The sequence below is a fragment of the Syngnathoides biaculeatus genome, chromosome 12 (genome assembly GCF_019802595.1).
Source record: "Syngnathoides biaculeatus isolate LvHL_M chromosome 12, ASM1980259v1, whole genome shotgun sequence".
In the NCBI taxonomy this organism is placed as follows: domain Eukaryota; kingdom Metazoa; phylum Chordata; class Actinopteri; order Syngnathiformes; family Syngnathidae; genus Syngnathoides; species Syngnathoides biaculeatus.
This window is the reverse complement of record NC_084651.1, coordinates 25,199,361-25,217,286: the sequence shown is the minus strand read 5'-3', so window position 1 is coordinate 25,217,286 and position 17,926 is coordinate 25,199,361. Positions and strand designations below refer to the sequence as shown.

Below are 17,926 nucleotides of genomic sequence, written 5' to 3'. Positions count from 1 at the left end.
TCGCAGCTTTGCTTTAGAATAATCCCCAGTCAACTTTTCATTCCACACAGCTCAGATTCAACAAAACTGGCCAGTCAGAAACGAGAAGTTAAGATAACTTTATAAAAATCAAAATTTAACAAAAAGGTTTACTGTGTATATATACACCTCTTGAAGCAACACCAAAAATGTGTGTTATATTACAAAGTAAGAAAAAAAAAAAAGTAGTGATTTCATCTCGGTCATTTATAACAGGAGACCTCCAAAGGCAAGAATGAAAAATTCAACTAAAGCAGTAGTGGAACACCAGAAACATTGTCAAGTACAACTTGATTTTACCAGTGCATCTCCATGTTTCTAGTCATGCTGTCTGTTGCAAAACTACCTGCTGAAATTTCAGTATACACAATATGGCATTTTGCACAGGCCGATTGATCCAAAAACAATAACAAAAAACCTTTACTACCAAAGGATAGGATGTCCAAAAGGAATTGGGACTAGGTGTAGCAATTACAAACTACAAGACAAAACCCAGCATGCTTCCCTTGGCTTTTGAGGAGTGGCTGCAAACAGAAATATGCAGTTAAATGTCAATGCTGAAACTAAATCAGTCCATCCCTACATGAAATGAACATTTGGGCATCATCCATTTTGACTTCTGGTACATTTACAGCATGTTGTCATCTTCTTCTCCTCCGAACATGTCAGAAAGCTTTTTGAAGCGTGGCCCCCAGTCATCCAAGTGGTCATAGTCCTGGTCTCCACTGCTGGAAGAATTCAAAGAGGACAGGCTTCCTGCATCGGAGCCACCTCCCTCATAGTCAAACACCAGAAGAGAGTCATAGGGCGGAGCCGTAGGATCATTGTCAGCAGCCTTCAGGTTCTGCAAGAAAGCACCCACAAAGCTTGAATGTATGACTGTCCTGACAAAGACGTTTGGAACCAAGGTTCTATACATGCCCTGTACGTACATCAAATTTGAGTGGTTTGGAACACATAATAAAATAAGTACAATATATAATATAACATAATAGTACAATAATTTGCATGTGACTCACATCATCAATGAAGTTGCCAATTTCCTCTGGGTTGGCAGGACGAGGTCGGTACTGGGGAGCCGTAAGAAAGATTGGTTTCACGTCGTTTCTGAACACCTCAGGGCGGTTGTCCAGCCCTTGGTGGAGAACACCAAGATCATAGTCCTGGAAGAGATATTGGTCATTAAGACAATCACACAGATGACATGCAATGTATCCCAAAATGCTGACTTACCTGATCATCCTCTCCTCCTCCCTCTTCATCATAATAATAGATGTTGTCTCTGATATCATCATCCTGTAGTAAAGGCTCTTTTTTTTCTCCCCTTCTGCGTCTTGCAAAGAGCAGCAGTAGTAACAGCAGCACTGAGCAAAAAGACAATAGGGAACATGAATGACAGAGACACAGCTAAGAGTTGCACCAACTCAAGTCAGTGGCAGTTATGAAGGCAAAATCACATCTCTCACTCACAGAGAAGCAAAAGGATTCCTCCGAGAATACCCAGGATAACTGGCAGGTCGGTGCCACCCGCCACACGGCCTTTGCAGGCCACTTGTTCTCCTGTGCAGTCGCATACTTTGGCCTGAATAGTGTTGTCCTGTTCTAAACCTTGGTTGTCTGCCACCCGAAGAACCACTGTGTACTCTCCACTTGGGAGCTCTGTGGCCAAATTCAAGATAATGCCTGTTTCTGCAACAACAGATGAATTGTGGTTACAAACACTCCTTTAATTATTACACCTTTGCATCGACAGACTTCAAAATTAGTTGCCAATGTGAAAATGAGATGAACATTTTGGGAATTACTCTCAAACCCAATTCTGTCCATTATTCATTGAACAGTTCAAATTCTGACAGCTGTGAAGCAAATACAGCAAGTTATTTAATTCAAGGCATTTTTTTTTTCGTTGAACATACTGGAGTCATTCATTCTAGCAGTCCAGTTGGTCTTTGACGTGCCCTCTAACGCGACTCTGAAAGGGGCAGCAAAGCCAGGTCCATCTTTATCAGTCACTGACAGCAGTTGAGGAGTAGATTCTTTGTTGCACACCTAAGGAAGAAAACAGATTCAGTGTTGTGGGTTGTACTCATTCACTGTGCCACCCCACCATATGCAATGTATATGAATTGATTCATTTAAATACATAGATTTTGTAATTTTACTGTTTAAAAGGTCAGGTTTGTCACTAGAAAACTGGCAGTACAATATTAACCTCTTTTGAAAAATGACCCCTCTGTTCCTATCTAATGCCACTATTTTGATCAATTGTTTTACAATTGGGCACAGTGGAGCAGCTGTAAAGCATTGTGGCCTCACAGTTCCAAGGTCCAGAGTTCAATCCCGGCCCCGCCTGTGTAGAGTTTGCATGAACACCCCGTGTCTGTGCGGGTTTTCTCCGGGAACTCCGATTTCCTCCCACATCCCAAAATCATGCATTCAGTGGACAATAAAATGCCCTGAGGTGTGGTTGTGAGTGTGGCTGTTTGTCTGTGTGTGCCCTGTGATTGGTTGGCAACTAGTTCAGGGTGTACCCTGCTTCCTGCCCGTTGACTGTTGGGATCGACTTCAGCACTTCCAAGCCCTTGTGAAGATATGTGGCTCAGATAATTGATGGATGTTTTACAACTGGGCACAGTAAGACACGAATACACAATCAGAGCACCGTGACAGGAGGTGTGATCAACTAGTTTGTCAATCATTTGCACGCTCTGAAACGCACACACCGCGGTGTCACACAGACTATTGCAGTTTCTTGGCCAGATTATTTAATTCTAGTTAGCAACAAACATTAAAGAAGGAATTAGACAGCTCTCTACCTCAAATCAAGTGTAACTGTATACAACGGTGAATTGCATCACGTCACCCTTCTTGCCAGGTAAAGTAATGCCCTTATATATTCTAACAACACAATGTCAAGTAGGTGACATTTTGTGTAACGTTGCAAGCATGAACTCGAGTGGGCACTGAGGACAGCCCTCGTGGCGATGAAGGATGTGAAAAAGGCAACTCTGGTAGAACCCATCAATGAAAGGTAGGCCCTTATATTGTGGGAAAGGTCATTTATATTTTTTTTCGGCTTTCTCGTTAGAGGTGGCCACAGCATGTCATCTCAGAAGAACGCTCATTTGTTTGGCACTCTTTTTATGCTGGATGCCCTTCATGATGCAACCCTTCTCGGGGAGATGGGAAAGGTTGTGTGTGTATGTATGTATGTATGTGTATATATATATATATATAAATAAAATAAATCAACATTTAAAATTGAAATGCAATATTTTCAGTCTCCTGACATTCAACTGGCTACAATTTGCTGTATAAACTTCACCGTCTAAATTCTAGGTGAAGGCATAAAATATTTATGTATTGAACAAATTATTTGGAAGCATTTCTCTGTCTTCCCAATCCAGATACTGCTATTTCTTCATAAAATGAGGATAAATTTGAGAAATCAGCACTGGCCATAATTGCGTGACAACATAAGTGAGCCTTTGTTTGCGCACGTAATACGTCACATCCGCACACGTAGTTATGTGACTCGCCAAAATTCCTTTTTTTTTTGGGGTGGAACATTTTGTGAAAGTTAGAGAACTGCTGGATTAAACCTAACAATCCAAAAACTGAACTGCTGCACTAAAAAGTAGCATACACTATATGGTCAAGGACCTTTACCGTAAATGCACGCTCCTCAATTGTGGGTGCATTGTCATTAACATCTTCCAGGAGGATTATTAATGTGCCAGTTCCTGTGGCTGGAACTTCATCTAGAGAACAGACCAGACAACATTTAAATGAATCCCTAGATAATTCCAAATCATATGAACTTCAGTTCTACTCAATTAATATGAATATTGAGCACATCTGTCCCTTCACTTACCATTGTCGTATGCACCAATAAGTGCTGTGTATTTGTTGTCCTTGACAAAGATGGACTCTCTGTCCATGGCACTCTTCACTGTGATTAGGCCTGTATATTTGGCCACATTCAACCAGCCTGCTGGGTCACTAACAATTTTATACCTGAACAGAAATTTGGGAAAAAACATACATAGAACAGACGCTACATCACATTCAATCTTGTAACAGTAGAGATGCATGTATATTTAAGTACCCCTTAAAAAAAAATGTAATAAACGTCTTACATGACTTTCTGTTTGCGTGCAATATCCGGGTCTGAAGCAGTATACTGTACCACATCAGTGTCAACAGGAAGGTCTTCCCGCTTTGACACAGGTTTCTCTACTGGATCAAAGACAGGGGCTTCATTGACGTCACCCACATCTATGATCACGGTGGCGGTGGCAGTGGGCAATGGAGTAGCAAAAGGAACTTCATTCTCTACTGCAACCAACAAAGTATGCTTGCTATTCTTTTCAAAGTCAAGACCCTGTAATCATAAAAGTGACCAAATTACAATTAATTTATATTGTGCAGGGGGGAATGTAATCGTGCTCAGGTGTCTTACATTTTAACGGTAGTCATACTAAAAATATTTTTATATAATGTTTTTTAATGACCAAGTTTTTATTATTCTGAATGATAAAGCTCATGCATATTTACCATGAGGGTTCAGATTTCCCAAATTGTGTACAACATTCAGGTCAAAAACAGATGGCAATTCTGGGTGACAGTCTATGAAAGATATATGGATTACATAAGTGTTTTAACCATACTACGGTGTATAAAGATTGTGTATACAGTGAAGAAAATAAGTATGAGAACACCCTGCAATATTGCAAGTTCTCAGAGAAATCACAGGGTCAGAAATTTTCATCGTAGGTCCATGTCCACTGTGAGAGAGAAAATCTAAAAAGAAAAATCCAGAAATTACAATGTATGATTTTTTTTAACGTTTTATTTGTGTGATACAGCTGCAAATAAGTATTTGAACATCTGTCTATCAGCTAGAATTCTGACCCTCAAAGACCTGTCCACCTTTAAAAGTCCACCTCCACTCCATGTATTATCCTGAATCAGATGCACCTGTGTGAGATTGTTAGCTGCATGAATACACCTGTCCACCTCATACAATCAGTAAGACTCAAACATGTAACATGGCCAAGACCAAAGAGCCGTCCAAAGACCCCAGAGACAAAAATTGTACAACTCCACATGGCTGGAAAGGGCGCAATCATCAGAAAATGGAAGAAGCTAAACATGACGGTCAATCTCAATAAGAGTGGAGCCCCATCCAAGATATCACCTCGTGGGGTCTCAATGATCCTTAGAAAGGTGAGGAATCAGCCCAGGACTACACAAAAGGACTTGGTCAATGACCTGAAAAGAGCTGGGACCACCGTTTCCGAGGTGACTGTTGGTAATACACTAAGATGTCATGGTTTGAAATCATGCATGGCATGGAAGGTTCCCCTGCTTAAACCAGCACGTCAAGGCCCGTTTTAAGTTTGCTAATGACCATTTGAATGATACAAAGGAGTCATGGAAGAAAGTTTTGTGGTCAGATGAGACCAAAATGGAACTTTTTGGTCATAATTCCACTAACCATGTTTGGTGGAAGATGAATGATGAGTTCCATCCCAAGAACACCATCCCTACTGTGAATCAGGGGGTGGTAGCATCATGGTTTGGGGGTGTTTTTCTGCACATGGGACAGGATGACTGCACCCGAAGAACACAGCCAGGAAATCAAGGAGTGGCTCCGTAAGATGCATATCAAGGTTCTGACGTGGCCTAGCCATTCTCTAGACCTAAACCCAATAGAAAATCTTTATTGAATAATAGAAACTGTGTTTCTCAGCAGCGGCCCAGAAGCTGTCTGATCTCGAGAAAATCTGTGTGGAGGAGTGGGCCAAAATCCCTCCTGCAGTGTGTGCAAACCTGGTGAACAACTACAGGAAACGTTTGGCCTTGATAATTGGAAACAAAGGTTACTGAACCAAATATTATAGTTTTCTCAGGTGTTCAAATACACATTTGCAGCTCTATCACACAAATAAAATCAGTAAAAAAAGTCATACATAGTGATTTCTGGATTTTTCTTTTTCGATTCTCTCTCAGTGGACATGCACCTACGAAGAAAATTTCAGACCCCTCCATGATTTCTAAGTGGGAGATCATGCAATATAGCAGGGTGTTCAAATACTCATTTTCTTCACTGTATGTGTGTGTCTGACTGTCTCCATACATAGGAACATAATACATTCCATATATACATGGTTTTAACATCTGGTTCTTTATATTTCAGATAACCCAAAGAAGCGGCACAGTAGAGCAGCTATAGAGCATTGGCCTTACAGTTCTGAGGACTGCGGTTCAAATCCAGGCCCAGTCAGTGTGGAGTTTACGTTTTCCCCCATGCCTGCATGGGTTTTCTATGGGCACTTCGGTTAACTCCCACATCCCAAAAACATATAATTAATTGGAGACTCTAATTTGCCCCTCAGTGTGATTGTGACTGTTATCCGTCTTCATTGGCCCTGTGATTGGCTGGCAACCAGTTCAGGGTGTACCCTGCTTCCTGCCTGATGATAGCTGGGATTTGCTCCAGCACTACCACAACCCTCGTGAGGATAAGTGGCTCAGTAAATGGATGAATAATCCAAACAATTTGAATAAAGGCCAACAAATTGAAATTATCCTGATGGCCAGTTCAACAAGCAATCTTATGGTTGCAATTGCATTTAACAGAACCATGGGATGAGTATCATAACATTGGCAAAACTTGTCAAATTAAAAAAAATAAATAAGTGTTTTAGATCAAGCAAGATGTGTCCGAAGACATACAGTCAGCATATTATAGAAGCAATAGAGCATATTATAAATAAAAATGGTGGGCAACAAATGTTCATTTTTCCCCATGTATGGAGACTTTTGGAACACTATTCTACAATAGTCCTGTGTATTGGACAGATTGTCCCCAAGATTGGGCAGGCTCTTCTTGACATAAAATTCTTCTTCAAAACCTTTGATACAGGATTTTCCACAGTACAGCACAGTGTAACCCTTTATATACACATTACAACTTAATTTGATACCTTGACAGTCGTGATGATTCCTTCATTCTTGTTTCCTCCAGTTTCAACAGAGAAAAAATTTCCAGAATCACCATCAACAATCTTGAACTTTGCATTCCAGGCTGGAGAATGTGGCTCATCACCATCTGTTACTGTCATTCTTACAACTATCAAATCAACTCTATTTTCTTCCACGCTTGCGGAGTACTGTGGAAATAAAAAGAAGTGGAAACAAGAGGATGAAACAACAAGGACATCTACATGTATTGTGGTTCATAATGTGATTTTAAAATAGAACTGTAAAGAAAACTAATGAATGAAGAACAAAAGTTTATGGAAGAGGCAGGAAAAAGTATAGCCATGACAAATTCTGGGATCATGAAGTAACAAAACTGAATGCCCCCAATAAACGGGTACTCACCGAACTCTGGGTGAATGCTGGTGCATTGTCATTGCTGTCTGTCACAGTGAGAATTACTTTTGCGTCTCCAGTCAACCCTTCGCCCACCATGTCAGCTGCCTGTACTACCAATGTGTACTTCGGATATTTCTGTCGAAATAAAACGGGACATTTGAGCAAGTGTTGGATTTTTTAAAGTTCCAAAAGGACAGGAAGTGAAGAAGTCTAATCTATGCCAAGCCTCTAGTAATGTCATTTATGTACAGACTACATTTTTGTTCGTGCAGGAATTACCGCTTCACCAAATAACCTTTATTAAGTCCCATTAAAAATTTTTATGTGATGCAAATAAGTTGAAGATCAATAGACTTTAGAGGAGACCATTTATAGTTAGGTGAAAAAAGGACAATTTGGGGAAAAATGAATGCCTCACCTCTCTATCTAAGCCACCAGCATTGACTCTGATGACTCCAGTGACTGGATTGATGACAAAAAGATTTGGTGAGGGCAAATCTGGATCTTGGCTTACAATATGGTAACGGAGATCAGAGTTGTCATGGTTTTCCTGATCCAGATCTGTGGCAGTGACTTTTATGACTTCAAACCCTTGAATGAGATTAAGTGTTAGTAGATGCCTCAAAGTGATAATCTTTTATTTATAATCCATATCTGTTCTCACTCATTGCAATTGAATAGAAGCTTGTTCACCAAAAAGGCACCATATTGTCAGTCATTTGCATTTTGAGTTTGTAGTGTCAAACTGAGCAACATCCTGCTGCAAAGTATGCTTAAAGGGGATTGTTTTTAAAACTAATATTTTGCATACATCCCCCCATTTGTCCAAACATTGTGATTATGTTTAGGGGGAAAACAATTACACATAAAAATTAATCAGTTTTCATCTAGGGAGCCACCCTGTTGGGCAATATCCTCTGCTGTCAACAGGAATTCTACTAACACTTGCATTGCATCGTAGATCCTTTAAACCAGGGGATATACTGCTCTGGCCAATTTGAGATTAAATTGAGGTGAATGTTCTCCGCCATCTGAATTGAATTTGTCACTGCTAGTTATAACTCCATTGACAGAAATTCTGGAAAACTATTTGTTTGGTTGGACCTACCTGGAGTGCCACATACTATATGCAGAGTTTTGTTTCGATTTCAATGATAAATGTGAATTTTGCATGGAAGCACTGGCATTATTCAGATTCTGCTCAGTGACAATTTTGCGATTTAATAATCCCTAAGGGTAAGATTATGTAAATGTTGAATTGTCAATGTTTTATTAAAGTGTATTAAGTGTTCTATTTAAGAAATTGTCACTCAAAGTTGTGAATGTCCTTTGCTTTTTCTTTTTATTGAAAGGGGGAGTTTGAACACCTTTTATTTTTAGCCCATATTGGCCACCATGAGTGGCAGCAAATCATCCCTGTATTTGGCATTTTATTTAATGGATCTTGTATTGTATTTGTGATGGATTTTGCTGGAAAAGAGTGAGAGTAACACGTTGTACTATGAGATGTTATCATTACGTGTAAGTATCTCTCATACAATGCTTGCAAGTATGATCAACATCTAATCAAATTGGTAATACAGTTTGTCTACAATGCTTTTATATAGAGTTTTTACCCATTTCTTGCCTTGAGTTGCAAGGTATGAGGGGATTTAAGCCACTGCACCACAGATAAAGTACTTCAAAGAAAACTAAATTACAGCACAACTATTGTGTTTTGTGCTCATTTGTTTTGTAGACATTTTTCCAAATTTCTCAATTCTGTATGCATTACAATATGGTACAGTTCTTTATTTCTTATAAAGTTGATTTAACATACAAGTGATTTAAGTTATGAGCATGTCATGGAAATAAACAAGGTACCACTGTACTTGGAAAGATTAAAAACACGTCAAGACAAAAAAATTGCAAATGTGCTCTTCAACCTATATAAACTTTTTAAAAGAAATCCATTTAACGATACCTTTGGGGGATGCCTCAGCCACTTCTCCCAAAAAGGTATCCTTTTCAAAAACAGGTTTGTTGTCATTCTGGTCAATTACATTGACAATAATTTCCATAGGCTCCTCAGCATTTCCAGCGCCATCTGCCACAGCGTATGCTTGAAACTATACAAAGACACAAAATGGTTGTCTTAGATGAACAGTAATTCTGAACAAAAAAAGCAAACTTTATAACAGGTATGCATTTGACTAAGAGAGGATGGGGATCTTACCAAGTACTTGGGCTGCTTTTCCCTGTCCAGAGGTTGTGTGAGATAAAGATTACCAGTGTCTCTGTCCATAGTAAAAAGTCCAACCGGAGGCTGATCAGCTCCTGGACCAGTGATGCTATAAAAGATTTTCTTTACTTTGTCTTCATTTGACCTAATCTATACACAAGAGGGGAGAAGTAAGGTTGACAGTTAAAAATGAACAAAAATGATTCCTAGTTCCCATTTATTATTTTTCCATCCATCCATGAAGCCCACAGTAAATCTATTCACACGATCAAATGCTCAAAGTGGATTTTCATACTTGAGATACTTTGAGTGGGTAAGGACCTCTGTCATTCTCAGCAACATTAATATCAGGAATAACCCAGTCTCTCTTTCTCCTCCTTAATCCTCCATTAGATTTTGGGAACCGCAAAACAGGCACGTCAGAATCACCTGTATTCTACAAGAACAAAACATTGCAAGCAGTTAACACTAATGCCATAGCTGTCATCATTACAGTTTCAACACCAACAAACAACTATTGGTTGTATCATTGTTACTACAATAAATTAAAATGAAAGCAGACCAAGTTACTTTTACATCCATCCATTTTCTTAGCCACTTATCCTCACAAGGGTCCAGGGAGTGCTGGAGCCTATCCCAGTTGTCAACAGGCACGAGGCAGGGTACACACTGAACGGGTTGCCAGCCAATCGCAGGGTACATAGACACAAACAGCCACACTGACAATCACACCTAGGGGCAATTTAGAGTCTCCAATTAATGTTGCATGTTTTTGGGATGTGGGAGGAAACTGGAGAGTCCGGAGAAAATGCACACAGGCCCAGGGAGAACATGCAAACTCCACACAGGGAGGGCTGAAATTAAACCCAGGTCTTCAGAACTGTGAGGCCAACGCTTTCCAACTGAACCAATGACCTTAATTTATCAAAAACACTGTCAGGTTTTTACAATTCCTGTATCCAGGACAACAAAAATGTAGTTTAAATTCATATGGGAAAGAAATACTTGAAAGTGGTGGAACTCATCATGATGTATTAAAAGAAAAACAAAGCAATTTTGCATGTTCTAATCTGCCCGCAAGAGGGCGCAGGTACGCAATTCTGTCAAATCTTTTTGGGGATAGAGCCTAATCCTACCTCTTGATGAAGCTCAGGATTTTGGTGTTGGTTGCCACTATGCACTACCCTTACAGGAATGGTCATCTTGTGCCCTTGAGAGTCCCAGGCGTGAACCAAAAATTCATGCTGTCCTTCATGAAGAGAAACCTGTCTGTTTACCTGAATGACAGGGGGGAAGAAAAATAAATCAAAGGCTAGCACGTTGTTTACTTTATTAATTTCCAAATGGGCATATCATACATCTCAATTTGCTGGTCGTTGGTATGGTCCCAAATTTCGAATTAGTCTCCCACATTCAACTGATCCTCAAAAGTATGAGTCTAGCACAACTAGTCTCAGAAATGTGGACAACTGGCAATAAAGTAAACTTTTTTTTTTTTTTTTTAAACAGCAAATGTAACTTTCAATGAATTGAACCACCAAACCTTAATGAACAGATACTTTTTAGCAAACAACCCTTTTGGACTACTCTGGCTCTTATTTTTGCAGTATGAAAAGCGGATGTACTAAACTCATACTGTTTGGATTGCCTCAAACCCCTGTGCTGTAATTTAGGTAAAGCAAAAAACTAGGGACCAGACAAAGAGCACGGTGTGATCCGTAATTGCCAAAAGACTATTGTAAGACGATCCAAATGAATTTTACCTAGGCCATTACAGAGATAGTTATAGATATATTTGAAACTTCCAGCAGATATTATCATATCAATTTGTAATAAATATAAATTTGTATTATAAATCAATTTTAATCTAAAATAGAAACATTCTTAAAGGATTTATTCCTGAAGTATGTAAATTAAATTAAATTTTCTACACGAGGACCAGTTGAAAAACCAAGGTCATCTAAGAGGACCACTTGTCCGAGGACTCAAACACTTGCATCGTAACAAAAAACACCGAAACTGAATTTAAAAAAAAAAAAAAAAAAAAAAAAAAAAAAAAAACTCACCTTCAAGACACCATCAGTTTGTATCACGAAACGTGTATCTTCACTTCTAAAACGAAATCTCGTGCGATCAGAACAGTCTGTGAAGTCCACTGCAAGAGTAGATTACATAAAACACTGGTCTTGTTTTGTTGATTCATAAACAGTACAGTATAAACCATTTTCTAAGCCGCTTATCCTCACGATGGTCGTGGGATTGCTGGAGCCTATCGCAGCTGTCAACAGGCAGGAGGCGGGGTACACCCTGAACTGGTTGCAGCAATGCAACCCAATTTTCAAAACAAAACATTCAGTTTAATGCTTATTAACTTTTACCTACCTACCCTCTTTCAAATGCACTCATACCAATACCATTGGTATAATTAAAAAACAAAAGTTGGCTGATCAGAATCATAGTAATTAAGAACAATGTTAAATCAACTATGTAGTATTTTACCACTTTTAAGATATTGCAGCAAAAACAGGTGATTGAGACAATTATATGCTACAAAAAAAAAAAAACTTTAATCGCAAATCACTTCAAAATGTTGAGCAAATTGGAAACTTCACATGCATGGATCCATGCTTTGATGCATCTGAATGATGGCACTGAGGCCAAGATTCCTCCTGCATATACTGTAAAGATGTTGAGGTGCAAGTCTTTTCCAGCTCTTAACACTCTGACATCATGAAAACTCATCATTTGACCAATATTGCACCAGTTGGATGTCATTTACTATTATATTGGTCTGATAAAACATAACAGAGCAGCACTGTACCACAGTAGTTCAGTTTCCTAAAACTGGCAAAACAACTCTGAGCACTTACTTTCCCATGGCAAAGAATGATTTTGTGGATAATATTTCTTTTGTACACAAGCACATTGATTTCTTAGGGAAAAAAGTTAAAAGTATTTTTCACTGTGAGGGTATTCAGTTGTGAAAGAGTAATGTTATATTAACACAGGTTTGTTAATAAGTAGAGATGAGTCACTTTTTCCTAATCTCCCCAAAAAGAGAGCCAATGGTTTTGATTCATAGTGGATGGTCTATTTCACCTGGATCAGACATGTCAAGTGGTGACTGGGTGAAATTTTGGCCACTTGTATTGGCCAGAAATGGCCTGAATGTGTTTTCGTAAAACAAAAAGTCTTTTATCACCTAAATAACAAATAAACTATAAATGTGACAGCTAAGACAAACATTCAAGAAACTGTTGGTAAAGACAATTTATCATAATTGAAATTTGCTCGTCACTATGAATTATGAGAACCTCTACCCTAAAGTAGAGCAGATTATGTTCTGCCACTGAAAAGTCCATAGAATTATTTTTGTCCTGTTACATAATATACAGCAATAACTGTTTTCACAGTAATGTTCTTTACATAATTCTTAAATTATGGAAATTCTGACAAACCAAGATGGATGACTAGTTTAACTAATAGTTAGCGCGTCGGCCTCACAGTTCTGAGGACCAAGTTCAAATCTAGTGTCACCTATGTGGAGTTTATATGTGCTCCCCGTGTCTGCGTGGGTTTTCTCCGGGTACTCCAGTTTCCTCCCGAATCAAAATACCATGCATGGTATGTTAATTGAAGACTCTAAACTGCCCATTGGTGTGAATGTGATTGAGAAAAGTTGGTTTATATGTGCCCTGCGATTGGTTAGTAACCAGCTCAGGGTGTGACCCGCCTCTCGCCCAATGTCAGCTGGGATAGGCGCCATCACGCCCATGACCCTAGCAAGGATAAGCAGTGAAGAAAATTGATAGATGGATATGATTTAAGAAAATGATTATTTTAAAAATCACAATACACGTAAAGGCTTCATAGGAAAAGTATTGGTTAGAGCTAGTGGGGGGCATGGCACATGCAAACGTGCTAATGATTAGAATAGTACTACCCCTGGCTCAATTTGAGGCCAGGAAAAACAATCAAGCCCTTTCTCGGTAACATGTTCAGGAGGATTATCTTGCATTTTTTGAAACTGGAAACTTTAAAATGTCCTTAAGTCAAACACAGTTCAATTCAAGCAACAGTTTCTGGAAAAAAAAGGCCACCGACATTCAGAAGTCAAAAGCTCAGGAAAAACAAATTCACTGTGAAAGCATTTTGATTTTTCTTCTTGAAGTTACTACAGAGGAGGACCACTGACTGTGAAGGAACTGTGTCATGATTAAAAAAAAAAAAAACCTTTTCCCTACGTTCTCTAAACAGCATACGATTTACAATTGAACTCCTAGCTCATTTGAGTCATGAGATAATGAATGTCAAGGAGGGAAAAGAATCATTTGGACAACTTGCCGTTGCCAGTTATCTTTGCAACATTTAAGATATTATCCAGGTTGTGCTGTTAAGTAAAGAGTTCCTATTCTGGCAGTTGTTGATATGCTTTGAAAAGAAAGGCTTTGCAAAACAGGCTTGGGGACTTTAGTGCGTGGAGGAAAGACTATTAGATGAAGCACAGCATGTTGAGACTTGAGCTTGCTTGGCCTCTAAGGATCACTAATGATAAGCATGGATCCAGAAATATTTTGAACCAGAAAACCCCTTTGTACAAGCTTCATCTTTGGACTTATTTGGTTGAATGGCTCGTTCTAGATCCACAAATGTTTTTTCACTAATTATCACAGAATTTAAATAAAACATTCAAATGTCTATCTATCTATCTATACATACACACACCTAAACATACTGAAATTAAACCCCTGTTTCCATACTTTGTGATTGAGTTTACCTTTGCCAAGGAGTCTGCCCCTCCCGAGGTGCTTTCTGCTCATAGTGAAAACCTTCATGTCGGACTGAAACCCCGGAACACATGATTGCTCCTCAGCAGAATTTACAGCCAAAGTCTAAAAAGTAGATAGTTATACATTCTTGGTGTGAGCATATAAGAAAGGGTGCACTAAAGGTTTTAGTTATCTTCTTTTCAACTTTTGATGGTGGTTGAAAACACAATTGGCATTATTGATCCACTCACACATTTAACATACTTGGTAAACAAACTCACGGAAACTTCAGATCTTCAAGTCCTGCTAAAAAATTTCTAGAGAAATCTATAGAATTCATACAGAACAACGTTCTATAGAACTTTGGCAGTGATTTTCTATAGAATATTGTTCTACAGAATATAATTTCTATAGAAATTCTACAGGACTTGGGTCCTAAAGTTCTTTAGAAATGTTCTTTTTTTTTTTTTTTTAGCAGGGAGTTGCTGACTGTAACATTGGGGTGAAAACATCTATTAATACTGAACGCAGAAAACCGACCACACAGAAGAAATGGAAAAGTCAACTAAACAAAGCCTTTCTTCAATAGGAATACTGTTGTAAAGAGTTTAACAAGTACTTAAAGTCACTTCGGTTCCAAGTGTATACATTTGTTTGACAGAATGAAATGTGTGGGGGACACGAATTGTATAGTGTCGTCAATTTGAAAGGATAAAACTGTGAGATAAAAGTGTGTATATGGTGACGTGGGTTAAAGCGTGACCATGTCGAGTGACAAAAAAAAAAAAAAAGGCGAGGCCCAAATGCACATACGGGCAAAGTACGAACCTTTCGTTTTAAACACCTGCATGCATTTGGCTCAGTATTAAATACTGCACACTCAAACAGAACTTACATTTAGCTGAGCTGCAGAATAGTATAACATATTGGGGGTGGCGGGGGTAATAAAACTAGAACAATACTCTTTCTCAACAAAAACCACCTACGGAAGGCGTCTGAATTAGCAGACTGGCTCTCAAGGTGAAATGAATAGACCGAATTTGCGACAACCTTAAGACGTTGCCTAAAGGGATGTACTAATACAAGATTTTTTTTTAAATACAGCCAGGAAATAACATTTTGCCACGTTAAAAAAAAAATAAAACAAAAAAAAGCACGGAAGTGAACCTCACCTGAAGAACTACGACCAACGTTCCCCACACCGCGAACTTGACGCCCCTCATCTGGCCGAAAATCCCCCAAAATATTCCTTGAGATGCGTACAAGCAAGTGGAATGGTCTATTCCTCGGCAGATGCTCACACTGGCCCAAGTTGCTTCACTCCGTCGTCTTTGGGAAGAACTTATCAAAACTGAGCGAGTTGAGCTAACCACTTGCAGCAGGTAGGTTTTTTTTTTTTCAGTGTGTGACGTCAGCTCACAGGTGCGCCATTTCCGCCTTCCACATAAGGAAGAGACACGCCTGTCGAGACTGATACCGACAGTTTCTGGAGCCGCTGAGTCACAAATATAGACCGCTGAAAGAAGCTCTGTATCGATGCTTGGAGCTGCACATGCCACAACTTTCTGTTCCTGTTGTTGTTAAGCTCCAAGGCACAACATGCCCCCCCCCCCTCCCTGTCTCTGAAAAGAGGTCCATTTTACTCTGATCGTTTGATCGACCTTTCGATAGGACTCAAAAGTGGTCTCGTTGATCTCTGCCTCTTTAACTAAAAGTTCCTGAATGTCTTGATGCCAGTTGCTCCTGCCCTGACAATTAGTGCTGTATTCTTTCATATTAGAAAATCTTCCGTAAGTGCTGTGTTACGCTGGTGTTCTGTTGCTCTTGCACTATGTACATCTGCTTCATCGTACATTTGCTCAGATGAGAGACCAATCGTCTTGATGTGAAATAAAGTGTGACAATTGCAGTATTTTAAAAATGAGAAACACACGGTATTTTTTTGTCAATCATGCATCTTTTTTAATCAGCCATAACACAGATTTTTTTTTTACAAACAAAAACTGTATTCCATTACTACTTGAAAGCGAAAGCCATTTATAATTCATTCTAGAGATAAAAGCTTTTCCCACTGTCTTCAAGTCCTTTTCTTTCCACTGCCCGGATGTTAGATGACTCATGTATTGCTTAACAGTAATAAGATTTATTTTTTTTTAGTACAGCGGGGCTACTGACAGATACACTTGGGCTAGAGAGTCCACACCTTATGGGCAATATTCCACAAGTATTAAAAAGGTTGTATAGAATAATATATTTCCATCCATCCAGGCATCCATTTTGTACCTCGCTTATCCTCATCAGAGTCATGGGTGTGCAGGATACGCCCTGAATTGACCCCTCCGTAGAAATTGCGTCATCCGCGTCGCTGACCAATCAGAGGCCAGATATCTGCATAAACCACGCCCCGTTTTTGGATCCACAGTTTCCTCAGACAACGTTGTATGGTCCAGTGTAGCTTTTGGTAGCATTTATCGCGTATTTGGGTTCTTTAACAATCGATATGGTTAAGAGGTGTAGTCACGGACTTTATAATAGTGACGACAGGTATCCTGAAAGGCTAGTTGGTGGAGTTCAATTCGTACCCTTTCCAAAACTGAAGACCGACTACAAAAAAATGTCTTCGATGGATCAAACTTTGGGGAAGACCGCATCATCAACTGAATCCATCAACCGGAACAGATATGTTTTTGCGGAGGTAAGCCCTATATTTGATTTTCAATACATGTCTCATATAAATGAATTAGCAGGTGTTTGCTTGCATAACATAGCTAAGTGTGAATGATTGACACACTTGATCTGTGTTGAGTGATATTTTGCGATGATCTGACTGCACAAACGTGTCCCTTTGTTCGCGGTTACGCGGCTACCGTAAACTGGACTGTGTTTGCACGAAGGTATGCCCTATATTTGATTTTCAATACATGTCTCATAAATGAATTAGCAGTTCTTCGCTTGCATAACATAGCTAAGTGTGAATGATTGACACACTTGATCTGTGTTGAGCGATATTTTGAGATGATCTGACTGCACAAACATGTCCCTTTGTTCGCTGCTAATGAGCTAAGGTAAACCGGACTTGCGGTCCTAAAAGCCTTCGACGTGCACCGAGACACCAAGACTGAAGGAAGGATGTTTGAGGACACTAAAGTAGTGATTGTCGTACTCGGTCGGGACTTACGTAGGTTCGGCACTAATTCAAGAATAATTATTGAGGGGAGCACGTGACGTTACACAAAGAAAACGAGAGAAACAACTCATAAATCAAGCCTCGCCTTCTTCTTTTCCTTCATACGGCGGTTCACAAACGGCTATACAGATACATATACAGATTCTGCCCACAAGTGTGATATGTAACACGAAAATAGGAAACTGTCAATGACGAATTCGTCTTTGGGTTATAATATATTATATTATGTGGCTTCTCGGTCTTCCTCTGACTCTGGAAAGATCTTGCGCTAATATCAATGGTTTCTCCGTCGATATGCATGTAAATACCATTGAAATACCCCTCGCTGAAATACTTGAAGCCCTG

At 39.3% G+C, this 17,926-nt stretch overlaps 1 protein-coding gene across 1 annotated transcript; it reads right to left on the bottom strand.

Annotated features, from left to right (window-relative positions):
- Positions 1-81: 81 nt before the first annotated feature.
- cdh1 (cadherin 1, type 1, E-cadherin (epithelial)) lies at positions 82-15,889 on the bottom strand. Its single transcript, XM_061836303.1, has 18 exons — positions 15,567-15,889; positions 14,403-14,517; positions 11,692-11,780; positions 10,762-10,902; positions 9,921-10,061; positions 9,620-9,775; positions 9,368-9,512; positions 7,823-7,995; positions 7,411-7,539; positions 7,011-7,196; positions 4,158-4,402; positions 3,893-4,035; positions 3,688-3,779; positions 1,935-2,067; positions 1,489-1,707; positions 1,252-1,382; positions 1,038-1,181; positions 82-862 (listed from the first exon to the last, which is right to left on the bottom strand). Exons 1-18 carry the CDS (start codon positions 15,615-15,617, stop codon positions 647-649), a joined length of 2,649 nt encoding a protein of 882 aa, XP_061692287.1. The 5' UTR covers positions 15,618-15,889; the 3' UTR covers positions 82-646.
- Between the last annotated feature and the right edge of the window lie 2,037 nt (positions 15,890-17,926).